The 13,993-nt window shown below is 40.1% G+C and overlaps 1 protein-coding gene across 1 annotated transcript in view; it reads right to left on the reverse strand.

Moving 5' to 3' along the window:
* Window positions 1-13,993, reverse strand: part of Ask1 (apoptotic signal-regulating kinase 1) — a 450,944-nt gene that overhangs the window by 98,537 nt on the left and 338,414 nt on the right. Inside the window, exon 23 of the mRNA XM_080278838.1 lies at window positions 6,541-6,696. Coding sequence (XP_080134964.1) covers window positions 6,541-6,696 — 156 coding nt within the window. The remainder of the gene's footprint in view (window positions 1-6,540; window positions 6,697-13,993) is intronic.

A 13,993-nucleotide genomic window follows, 5' to 3' on the forward strand; every position in this document is an offset into this window, starting at 1 on the left:
TTTGAACTTTTTCAATCTTGTCTATGTGTTTTTTGAGATGAGGACTCCAGACTACTGATGCATACTCCACGGTTGGTCTGATGAATGATGTTATTATCTTTCTTAACATGTCTTCATTTATGTATGTAAACGCTATTCTCATATTGGCAAACAGTATATATACATGTTCCGTACCTTCTCACTGATGTGGTCAGCCGGAGATAGTCTGTTATTGACAATTACACCTAGGTCCTTCTCTCTTTCTGATGTGTGTAGGGTTTTATTTCCTAATGTATAATCCCAATCAGGTCTTTTTCCACTTTTACCAAACTTGATTACATGACACTTATCCACATTGAATTCCATTTGCCATTTATTACTCCATTCATGAAGTTTATTTAATTCTTCTTGTAGCTCTTTACAAGAGTCTGTGTTAGTAATTCTCCTTTGTATTTTTGAATCATCTGCAAACATATTTAGATAGCTTTCATTTCCAGTGTTACTGTCTATATCATTTATATACACTAAAAACATGACTGGTGCCAGCACTGAGCCCTGTGGTACTCCACTAGTCACTTCTTTCCATGACGAATAATTTCCCCTTAGTGCTGTTCTCATTTTTCTTTTCATGAGAAAATCTTGCATTCAACAATACAGTCTGCCTCGAATTCCTCCTTGATGGTACAGTTTCCATAAAAGTCTTTGGTGTGGTACTGTGTCAAATGCTTTCTTGAAATCTAAATAGATACTGTCCACCCATCCTTCTCTTTCCTGTAATGTGTCTGTTACTCTGTCATAGTAGCTCAACAGAATAGTAACACATGATTTTCCTTTTCTGAAATAAAACTGTCTTTCTGTTATCATTCTGTGTTCTTCTAGTTGATTTACCCAAGCTTTTCTTATAAGCTTTTTTAATACCTTGCTTACAACACTGGTTAGTGATACTGGTCGGTAGTTAAGTGGATTTTGTCTATTCCTTTTCTTGAATAAGGGAACAATGTTTGCTTTCTTCCAAATATCAGGTAGTTTGCCTTGACTCAAGGATTTCTTGAAAATTAAAAATAATGGTTTACTTAACTCCTTTGCACATTAACGTAGCATCCAACATGAAATTTCATCAGGACCATTTGTTTTTCCTTTGTCTAATTTACTTAGCTCCTCCTGTATTTCTTTTTCTGATGTTTGTATATCTGGTAGTATGTGTCGACATGCATGATCCATATAATCCCTCTCAAAATTTTCTTCCTCTGTGAAAACTGATTGGAAATTCTTGTTTAGTGCTTCACAAATATCCTTCTCTTGTGTATAGGTGATTCCATCGTCCATAATGGATTGTATTTTATCTTTTACTTTGGTTTTGCTTCTGACGTAGCTGTAAAATAGCTTTGGTTGATCATTACTTTTATTTATGATATCCTCCTCAAACTGTTTTTGGGCTTCCCTCCTTATTCTTGTATAATCGTTTCTTGCCTGTTTGTATTATTATATGCCCTTTCACAATTGTGTCTTCTGTATCTATTCCACAACAAACCTCTTTTTTCTTTTGATTTTTTACATTCTGTATTGAACCATTTCTTTATTTTCTTTTCTGCTTCTTTGTGCTGTGGGATGTACTTCTGGACTCCTATTTCATAAAGTTCACAGAATTTTTCATATATAGCATTTAAATCTTGTCCTCTAAGCTCCTTTTCCCAAGCAATTTCTAAGAAGTACTTCTTTAGGTCATGATACTTTCCCTTTTTATAGTTTAGGCTCTTTTTGTAACTTTCATTACTGTTATCTATGTCATATGCAATCTTGAAACTGCAGTTTAGTAGTGCATGGTCGCTTTTGCCGAATGGAGGGTGATATATTAAATTGTCAACATTGTTTTCTTGCCTAGTAAATATGAGATCTAGCATTGAGGGCATATCGAGTCCTCTTTTTCTGGTGCTTCCCCTTACATGTTGCGTTAGTAAAAACTCTTGCACAAGATCCAGGAGCTTTTGGTCCCAACAGCTTTCTTGGCTTATTATATCTAGAGTATTCCAATTTATATTTGTATTAAAATCTGCAGTTAGTATAATTCTTTTCGATTTCTCTCCCATTTTATGTAGTAATGCTCTTAAACTCTGAATTGTACTTTCTGCCAGGTCTTCATATTCATCTCTTTCCCATGTGTTTGATCTGGGTGGCATGTACAAATTGGCTACAATTACTTTCCCTTCAGATGTATTTATCTCTACTGCAATCAGTTCTACTTGTGAGGGTATATCTAATTCTATTTCTTTGACTTTTAGATTTTTCTTAGTTAATATTATAATTCCTCCTCCTTTTTTTAAGTTCCAATCTCTTCTCCATATATTATATTCCTCTAAGTTTAGGATGTCATTCGATATACTTGGTGTTAATTTTGTTTCAATTAGGCATATTATATGTGGTTCATTTTCTCTGACAATCATTCATCTCTAATAATTTAGATACCATTCCATCCACATTTGAGTACATCAACTGAATCATCTTGTTTATATACTTATCATGATTTGGTTCTATTACCTTCCTCCTTTTTATTTCCTCCTGTTTATGTACCACTTTCGTATCTGCAATCCAATTACTTTGTAAAAAAATGTATTCTTCTCCAACTCTGATCTTCCCTCATTTTTTGTTTTTGCTTCCTCTCTTTTCTCTTTCGGTAATTCCAGTTCCTCTTGTGTTAGGCATCTTTTATACATACATTTTTGAACTCCTCTTTTTCCATAAGGTTCTTTGCATTTTTTACTATCTCCTCCATGGTGTTTACATTAAGGAAGGTTACCTTTGGGGGTCTTGACTTGCTTTTCTCGTATTTCCCAAACCTTTTGTGTTCCTCTATGTCTTTACTACAGATTTCCTCTGATACTTCTTTCAATATGCTCATTACATTTGCCATCTCCTTTTTGTCTCTTGAGATCTTGTTTTTTACTTCTTCCTCTTCTATACCAGTAATTACTATAGATTTGTTAACATCTACTGAATCTCTAACTAACTTAGGATTGTTTTGGATTATTCTTTTCACTTCCTTTTTAATGCTTTTTTCTTCCACCCTTGTTTCCAAGTCTTTCTTTACTTTCACCATTTCAGCATAAGTGGTTTCCACATCATTTCTGTAGCTTTGCACAGCTTCATTCACCTGTGTTATCTTCTCCTCAATATCAATGCTCTGATCTATCAGACTGCTTACTTGCCTAATTGTCTCTGTATCATTTTTGAACTCTTCTATAACACTCTCGTGGTTGACTACTGTACTTGCCATTTCATTAACTTTCCTCCTAAGTGTACCCACTTCAACTGTTAGCTCATTTATGGTTGTTTCTTGTTTCTTGTGTGTGTGTGTGTGTGTGTGTGTGTGTGTGTGTGTGTGTGTGTTAGCAAATTTTTAATGCAGTGAAGGATGATACCTATTGACATCACAAATCAGTGCCATACTAGGAATTACCGTACTTCATAATATGAAGCAGTTACCACAGCTTACTAAATGAAGGTTTGATTTCATACAAAGCTCACCTTAACTCCGCTCATATTAGTCTCATCAGCCAATCCTGTTAAAGGAGCATGGACTCCATTGTGATTATTATGATTATGATGATGATTATTATTATTAGAAAGGTTGCTGGTTCTTTGAAAGCAGTGGTAAGAAACAGGGAAGTGAGCATGGAAGTGAAAAAGTTACTACATGACAGTATTGTGATACCAACTCTAACGTATGGAAGTGAAGCTTGGACGTTGTTGGAAGGACACAAGTCAAGAGTGAGAGCAGCAGAAATGAGTTATTTAAGAGGAGCCTGTGGAGTCACATGGAGAGACAGGCTGACGAATGAGGTTATAAAGGAGCGTTGTGGTGTGGATGTGGATGTGATAGGAAGTGTTATGAGGAACACACTGAGGTGGTTTGGCCATGTGGAGAGGATGGAGGGTGAAAGACTGACGAAGAGAGTGTATGTGAGTGAGGTGGAGGCTGAGGATGAGATGGAGGGATAGGGTGGAGAGGTATATGAGAGAGGGGGTGTGTGAGTTGGGAGCAGGGCAGTGAAATGGCGGGGCACAGGGCGACGTGGAGGCGATTTGTTTGTGGCCACCCAAAACGGGATTGAGGCATCTGGCAATATATAATTATTATTATTTTAATTTCCTCTTTCTCCCTCTCAATCCTCTCGCCACTTTCATTTATTTAAAAAAAAAAAAAAAAAAAAAAAAAAAAAAAAAAAAAACTTCCTCCCCTCCCTCCATCATGTCTACCACCTTCCTCTCCTCCCACCTCACTCTCTTCCCCCTTTCCCTGTCTCCATATTATTCATACATACTATACCTACTACCATAAAAAAATGACGATACTTAACACAATTATATAAAATACGGGTAATACCCTTCCCTGCCCCTCAGAGGCACACAGTAAACAAACAAAATGAAACTTGGTGTGCACAGGAATCTTAGATACGGATGTGGCATGCGATGAGCCACTGCTGAGCAAAGGGGTTAATCCACATAAAACAAAAAAAGGTATGTTTCAATGCAGATACTGTACTGTGTTCTTTCATGTACTATCTTCTGTCTTTCTTTCCTTCATTCTTTCCTCGTCTTTCTGCCTGCGGGTGACTTTACACTCCCTCTTCTGTCTTTCATTCCTTCATTCTTTCCTCTTCCTTCTGGCCGTGGGTGACTTTACACTGAGTGACAAGCCAAATGATTTCCTGTACACCAGGAAACCATTTACTACGCTGGGTGGTAACCATATAACCAAATTTTGGCGCCTGGTGGTTTAGCGGGCAATTATTGTGCTCCAATCGGATTGAGCCAGTAAAGGTTTATATCCAAGGGATGGTTGGGGTTTATTGCTCACGTAATGCCACTCAGGGACGAGTGAGGCTGGTCACTCTAATCTTAAATGTCGGGACCAACTGCCTAGCCCCAGGCTCCTACACTCCTCATGGGGCAACGTAGGATTGGATGATGGATGGATGGATGGAATCACCCACTGTCAATGACTGCACAACCTCACAATTAAAAAGGCACATTTTATTTAGTGCCATTATACACACCAGAAATGCCAAATAAACTCAATCCTCGTAAACCGCAGCAATTTGGGTCTGGACCACTGCCGCGGATTGCAAATTCCCCGGTTTATAAATAATAACTTATGTGAAAAATTAATTAGGGTCTGGACTTTGGCCAATCACTCCCCAAAGCACCCTACCTACACCTATCTAGGCACCATCAAACACAAACATACAAATTTAGGAATATTCAGTGCATGTATTTAATAGAAAAAAGCAATGTTAAGGGATCTCACCTTAATCCTATGACGATATTGCTTAAGTGAATGGAGTGGGGTGGTGTTGGGAAGAACTTAGAACCTCTCAGCATGAGGTGGGGGTGCTCCCTCATGCTGTTCTCCCTTCTCCAGCTCCTCTGCCTCACTCATGAAGCCCTCAAAGTCTGCCTCAGAGATGACAGATGCTACGTCACCCACGTCCTCAGTGTGTGAAGGGCCAGGCTGTGGTTCAGGCTTAGCTTCTGCCCTTACCCAGGCAAAATAGTGGGTGATGAGTTCCCGATGTTTCTCATTAACTCTGCGGCGTTAGTATGCACACTTGCCACCAGGGACGGGTGGTGATTGGTTGTTGGGTCGCGATTTTCAAATTGAAGGCCACGGTTTACGATTCTCCTCAGAAAAGGCCCACTCCAGTGCCTAGATCCGTGATTTTCGTGACTTAACAGCGGTTTAAGGGTGCTGGCAGTCTGACGGCCACTTTGCCGCGGATTAAGAATCCGTGGTTTATAAACACGCGGTTTATGAGGATTGAGTGTACAAGTATTGTATAGTATTGCTTATACAGGCTCAAACATGTTTGCATATATCAGCCTTGGCCACTTAATGGCAGCTCTCCATGCTGCTCGATCTCAGGCAGCCTCCCTATTCAGTGCCTCATCCCTGTGGTCACACTTAATGACCTCGACCCAGGTCTTTTTCAGTCTGCTTCTCACAACCCTACCCCCGACATTTACACTTCTCACTTTCCACACCCAACTACCATCCTCCATCCTCACCACATGTCCAAACCATCTCAATCTACCCCTCCTCATAACAACAACAATACATTCCATTCTCATCTTTCCTCTCAACTCTTCAATCACAAACCTAGCCCCCCAGGCCCTGCATTCAAGGATGCACTACACATCCATATAATCAGCTTCATTTTACCTTTTTTGTGTCATAACAGGCATCAATATTAATGTGGATACAGTACAGCCTTTGTAGAGGAAAAACAACACTGAAGTTACAAGTTACATGATGCCAAGATCCTATGGCCCAAATATGGGTTGCAACCCCCCAAATTAAGAACCACTGATTTACAAATTCACTACCTTATGTAAAGTCATTACAAAGTCAAAACTTAGCTTCCATGCTTAGCTTATAGCAAACAAATGTACAGTACATTAAAAAGAATAAGAGAGGAACAGCTTTCCTAAAATGCAGTGCTTCAAAGTATGGTGCTACCACACATGTGCCATTAATTACATTATCTCACATTGTTGTATACTCACAGCATCTTGGAAGGTGTAAAGCGCAAGGTTGATCTGGTTCATGGCCTCGTCAAAGTTGAGCTGCTCCCTCAGAGAGGTGAATGCCTGCTCTATACTCAGCTTCTTGTGTTCAGGAATAAACTCTCTCACAGCTACCATAATTTGTATTAGATGGTCCTGGAAAATGCCAAAGGAGTATATTTTACATTATTGTGTACATAACGTACAAATCCATACACATTATATATGGTAGGCGTCAATCAGTCACAGAATATGGAATGAATTTATAAAATTCTGCGGAAAGCCCTAAAATCAAAATCTGCCCCGTTCATATAGTGTCCCACCACTAAAACAATTCAGTGCTGTGTCTCGCCATGAAAAGAGTGTCATGAGTCTCGATCTATGTATCTATCTATCTACTGCAAGACATCTCAATCCCGCAGGGGGTGGCCACAAACAAATCACCTCCATGTCGCCCTGTCCAATGTCACTTCGCTGCCATGCTCCCAGCTCACACTTCCCTCTATCATATACCTCTCCACTCCATCCCTCCATCTCATCCTCGGCCTCCCCCTCCCTCTCCACCTCACTCGCATACACTCTCCTCGTTAGCCTCCTGCTCTCCATCCTCTTCACATGGTCAAACCTTCTCAATGTATTTCTCCAAAAGCTTTCTATCACATCCACATCCACACCACAGTGCTCCTTCACTTCCTCATTTGTCAATCTGTTTCACCATTTAACTCCACATGCTCCTCTCAAATAACTCATTTCCACTGCTCTCACTCTTGACTTCTGTCCTTCCAACAAGGTCCAATCTTCACTTCCATAGTTAGAGTTGGTATCACAATACTGTCATGCAGTGATTTTTTCACTTCCAGGCTCACTTCCCTGATCCTTATCACTGCTTTCAAAGAACCAGCAACCATTCTTCCCTGTTGTACCCTTTCAAGCACTTCACCCTTTAAACTTCCATCCTTACCCAACACACTGTTCAAATACTTAAATGCACTCATATTTTCCATTTCCTCCTCATCCAGCCTCACTGTACATTCAGTGACTTCATTACTCTCAAAGATTATAACTTTCCTCTTCCTTACATTTGCCTTTAGATTCCGTTTCTTACACACAAACCCGAACTCATTCACCAAGTCTTGCAGTTCCTCTTTGTCTTCACTCAATAATACAGTATCATCTGCAAACAACAGTACAGGGTGTTTCCAAACATTGCCCTCTGTCATTAGGGTCACCCCAACATCCACTGCCCTACCTTGTATCTCTTTTATAACCCCATCCATATACTGATTGAACAACCATGGGGACATGACACATCACTGTTTCAATCCAGCACTCAGACAGAAAAACTCACTCTGTTCACTATACACATGCACTGCAGCCTTAGCACCCTCATACATACTCTTCATGGCATTCAACAAAATCCCATTTACTCCATATTTTCATAATACTTTCCACAATCCTTGTCTATCCACCCTGTCATATGCTTTCTCAAGATCCATGAAGGCCGCATACAACTTCTTTCCCTTCTCTAGAAACTTTTCCACTAAAGAACTAAGAATGAATGTCTGATCTGCACAACCTCTTCCCTACCTAAAACCTCCCTGTTCTTCTCCAACCAATTCCTCTGTTATTTCCCTGTCAATACGTATCCTGCCATATACTCTTCCTATTACACTAAGAAGACAAATGCCCTTATGATTACCATGTAGGCATTATATAGGCACTAGTATATATCTCACATCACAATGTGCAGGATGTAGTGTCTACTGGAGACATACACAGCTTCTCACTAATAATGTCAATCCACATAATGTTTATCCACAATCTTGTTGTCTCAAACCATCAAGAATGTCTTAACATATGATGTTTCTCAAACAATCTCTTTGTAGTCCAGACGACCAAGAATTTCACGACATATTCACACACGTGGAGTAACCAGCTATAGTCAGTCAGTCCATGTGAATGGAAATCTACTTGACACTACATCACACACACACACATCCTCTCCAAGCTGTATATAATGTTGGAGAGATTCCCTTTAGGTCAGAAGGGGTTAGAGAAGGCCCGAGGACACAATCGAGGGTGGAAGGCAGGAGATAGGGTCAGCTAAGTGGTTTTGCCATCACACTAAGTTATGCTGTAAATCCCAATTCGATATAACTGTGTACAATAAACTCCGTAACCCAAGAATTCTCTGTAACTCACCTCACTTATGATACACAAAAGGGGACGGTGAGAAAGAGAGAGAGACCTACCTATTCACTCTAGCCAACGATACACCATTTTACTATGAAGCGACAAGTTTGAGCCATAGGACATCTCATGACTTTGTTCTGGCAATGCTTAGATGATCTACAATCAACCTCCTCATCTCTCTACATGTGCCTGTGGCTACCCTCATCCAGATTGATGGCAAGCGGTGAAAATGAACAGACTACAATCAATCTACACTCATCGACAATGGTGACAGCGGTGAATGAAGCCAATAAACGTCTCATCAACAATCAACGAACAAATTACAGTCACAGCAAACTACGACTGCTCTACACGCAACAATCATCGATCAAACTACAAGTGAAGACAGTGAGAACAAAACTACAAGCAACAACAGGGATGTGAGTGAACAGTGTGACAGCTGAGTTAAGCACAGCAGATCTGACCTCCACCGCCAACTCCAACAACCCCACCACTCTCCACTGTATGTCCCCACCACCACTTTTCCCCACCACCACCATCTTCACCACCACAAGAGGCAAGCAAGTGTGCTGACCCCGCAGTGATGACCAAACGATGCTGACATGTTGAGCTGGATCAACAATCCTGAACTCAACATCCTCGCCACACCTTGCACCACGACTGTCTCTTCACTAACGTTGTTAGTGAGTTGTTTAGTGAGTTGTTCCTGATGTACAGGAAACCATTTGGCTTGCCACTCAGTGTAGAGTCACCCACAGGCAGAAAGATGTGGAATGAATGAAGGAAAGAAAGACAGAAAAGGGAGTGTAAAGTCACCCATAGACAGGAGGAGAAAAGAATGAAGGAAAGAAAGAGAGAAGAGGATGGAAGGAAAGTTGACAATTACACAATGTACAATGACATATGTGTTTTATAATTTTAATTTTCTAAGCGACCAAGAGAAATGCAGAATGTGATTTAGTGAGTAATCCCATTATGCTAAGAAAACTGGCTAACTTAATGCCTGAAGAATCAGCTTGAGTAGTGCCAAATACCCTAACACAAGAACCAAAAAACGATAAACAAAATATAAATTACGAAACACCATCACAGACAAGAACAAACAGAACATCAAACTCATGAAACAAAAAACACACTAGATAGAGAAGATAGAGAACAACAAACTGATGCAATTTACACTGATGTAAATAATGATGACACCTGGTCAGAACTTTCAGATGTAAATAGTGAACTTTACAAAAATTTACCACCAACTTACTATAACCCAGACCATAGAGTATTAAGGTCAGGAAAAGCGCATAAATTTCCTGTAAATGACAACTGAAAGGAAAACTGTAAAGATGGCTAGCTCAGATGCAGCAAGCAGCAGTACAGTACCTTCTCCACAAAATTCCAGTAATACTCCACTTCCAGTGTATATTTTTCGTGAAGACAAAGATCTCACAAAATTTTCTGGTACTGAAAAAGATAAGACTGACATACACACAGTTATTGAGCAGTGTCAGCAATATTTCGTTAGGAGACACATTACAGATGAGAATGGAAAAATTGTTGTTTTTTCAGCTAGAATAACCAAGAACGATGCCCAGCTAGCAATTTGCTGAAGTCAGGCAAGCTACTGAGAGCTGCAACATTTGAGCAACTTAGGACAAAATTTCTAAGGAAATTTTCTAGAGGCAAACAGACTCAAGCTCAAATCTAGGGGATGTAAAAGCAGATATTTCCACTAATAAGAAAACCCTGTTACCTAGCCTAGAAAACTCAAATTGAGTCACAGCTGATGGTAATATGTCACCAGTGCATGTTGTTGACATCACTGGTTACATATCAGCCCCATGCAAATTTCCTGACAGGGTGTTAATAATCTCTGAAACCATACCATATAATCCAGGGATGTGCTTACTTAATTTCATTTATGAAATGGAATTAAACTGCAGCAAAGCTGACATGGTTGACACATCACAGGCCAAAGGACAGAGATCACAGTGCCAAAAATTGTAGCAGGGATAAGTAAGTCAAGTCCCGGCAAGGACCAGAGACAATCTCGATCAGAATACAAGCAAACAAACAGTCAAGGTAGCTCAAGGACTCGTTCCCGCACACCAGGTAATATGGTGGTACAAAAGTCTAGCCGAAGTTCCAGTAGACATTGGTTGGCACAAAAACAAACAAATGGATGATCACCTCACAAGCTGAACTCAAGTGACACACTGTTACTACTGTGCAAATCCTGGTCACACAAAAGTTGAGTGTTGTATTAAGGATAAAGAAGACAAGCAAAAGGCAAAACAATTTGAACCATATTGCAGGAAACGGGGGCGTGGAAGAAGTTGAGAGATGGAAGAAAGAGTTACATGTAGAGAGGAAGAGAGAGATGAAAAGATTAGTAAGAGAGAGTAAGAAGACAGTGGATGAGGAATTTGGAAGAAATTTGAGTGTAAAGTGGAGGGAATGCAAGAAAATGTTCTGGAAAGCAGTAATGAGAGTTAGACAGGGTATCAAAAAATACAATGGGGAGTGAAAGATAAAAATGGTAGATTACTAGTGGAGAAGGAAGATAAATTGAGCAGATGGAGAGAACACTTTCATGGGGTTGTTGAACATAGAGAATGAAAGTAATGCGAGTATAAGTGGCTGGGGAATGGCTGGGAGAAGGAGGGAGGTGAGAAGAGAGGAAGAAATCAGTGAGATGGAAGTTGTGGAAGCAATGAAGAGTCAGAATGGGGAAAGCCCCAGGAACTGATGGAGTGTGTGGTGAAATGCTGAAACATGGGGTAAAGATAGTAGCAGAATGGATGTGGAAGATGTGCAGATTGGCCTGGGAGGAAGGTAGAATCCCAGAGGATTGGAAGTCAGGTAAAATTATTCCCCTGTACAAAGGAAAAGGGGAAAAAGAAGTGTATGGTAATCATAAGGGCATTTGTCTTCTTAATGCAAAAGGAAACGTATATGGTAGGTTACTTATTAACAGAGTTAGGGAAGGTTTAAGGAAGGGAAGAGGTTGTGAAGATCAGATATTCATTCTTGGATCTTTAATTTAAAAGTTTCTAGAGAACAGAATGAAGTTGTATGCAGCCTTCATGGATTTGGAGAACGCATATGACAGGGTGGATAGACAAGGAATGTGGAAAGTATTGAGAACATATGGAGTAGATAAGAAGTTGCTGAATGCCATGAAGAATTTGTATAAGGGTGCTAAGGCTGCAGTGCATGTGGATGGTGAACTGAGTGAATTTTTCTATCTGAAGGTTAGATTGAAACAGGGTTGTGTCATATCTCCATGGTTGTTCAATCTGTATATGGATGGGGTTATAACAGAGATATAAGGTAGGGCACTGGATGTGGAGTGGCCCTTTTGAGAGCGGGCAGTGTCTGAAAAATCCCTGAACTGTTGTCTGCAGATGATACTGTGTTGTTAAGTGAAAATAAACGTGAGCTGCAATGCTTGGTGAATGAGTTTGGGAGTGTATGTAAGAAATGAAAGCTAAAGGTGAATGTAGGAAAGAGTAAAGTTATGGTCTTCGAGAGAAATGACGTCAGTGAATGTACAGTGAGGTTGGATGAGGAGGAAATGGAAAATGTGAGTGCGTTTAAGTGCTTGGGTAGTGTGAGGGGTAAGGATGGAAAGAAGGTGAAGTGCTTGAAAGTGTACAACAAGGAAGAAAGGTTGCTGGTTCTCTGAAAGCAGTAATAAGAAACAGGGAAGTGAGCATGGAAGTGAAAAAGTTACTACATGACAGTATTGTGATACCAACTCTAATGTATAGAAGAGAAGTTTGGACCTTGTTGGAGGAACAGAAGTCAAGAGTGAGAGCTGTGGAAATGAGTTATTTGAGAGGAGCATGTGGAGTCACATGGAGAGACAGACTGACAAACAAGGAAGTGAAGGAGCACTGTGGTGTGGATGTGGATGTGATGGGAAGTGTTAGGAGAAATACACTGAGGCGGTTTGGCCACCTGGAGAGGATGGAGAGTGAGAGACTGACGAGGAGAGTGTATGTGAGTGAGATGGAGGGGAGGAGGGGGAGGGGATGGCCAAGGATGAGATGGAGGGATGGAGTGGAGAGGTATATAAGAGAGGTGGGGTGTGAGCTGGGAGCAGGGCAGTGAAATGGCGGAGGACAGGGCAACATGGAGGCGATTTGTCTGTGGCCACCCCTTATGGGATTGAGGCATCTGGCGATTGACATAGATAGACAGATAAATCTTCTGGTCAACAGACCTCAGACTGTAAAACAATGGAAAAACTGGCATCTATCTATAAGTTGGGGGAAGATCGTATCTGCCCAAGGGACGACAACACATAAAACAACCAAATAAACAAATACAGTAGTAAACATAGGAAGTATTTTTGGAAATGAAAGCATTTTGGTCTCTGCTGTATGTGAAGAGGAAGAGATTTCATTATTTCTGGATTCAGGCTCACCAATGAATTTAATAATGCAAGATGGGTTAGAAAGAATTTTTAGAAACAGAAGAAAGATGACATTTTTGGAAAATTCAGACTTGAATCTATACACAGTGGATGGTAAAGAAATAAGGTATGACTGAGTTAAACATGAAATACACGGAGACCACAAAATCATTCACTACCATCTTTTACGTAATGGAAAAATTATCAATGAGAGGAAATACTGTATGCTGCTTGGACTAAATGCAATAAGGGCAAAAAATATAATACTGAAACCCCATTTCAATGGAATTAACTATGACAGCGAATTCACAGAGGAAATTTCATCTCCTCATACTAAAATCAATAATTATAGAAAAACTAGTTACAAGAGCAATTACACACTACACAAGGAAGGCAGAATCTGACATACAATCTCTTAAAGAAAATGGGTGCTTAGACCAGCCTTCACAAGCTGACTCCAACCTCTCACCCACTCACCCACAATCCAATTATGACTCGCTCACTCACTCAGCAAGCATAACATAAATTTACCACAAAATCATTCATGCAAGTTACAATTAAGAGTAAATTGAGAAATTGTAATGCCATTGTATTAGAAGGGACTATTAGAATAAATGGCCTTTTGACAGAAAGTGCCCTATGTCATGTAAATGACAAGGGTGAAACTAATGTCATTCTTGCTGACACCATGAATGGAGATATGATGATTAAAAAAGGAGCTTGTATCACTAGATTAGAGATTTCCCCAGCTCCTATATGCGAGGTGGCAGTAGCAGGAACGTCGAGCAGAGTAAACTTGTGAGACAGAGAGTGCATAAAGGAGCATTTGGTTTGCTCAGATAATTC

The sequence above is a fragment of the Coenobita brevimanus genome, chromosome 75 (assembly GCF_032717465.1).
Source record: "Coenobita brevimanus isolate Jiangsu-jjx chromosome 75, ASM3271746v2, whole genome shotgun sequence".
NCBI lineage: Eukaryota > Metazoa > Arthropoda > Malacostraca > Decapoda > Coenobitidae > Coenobita > Coenobita brevimanus.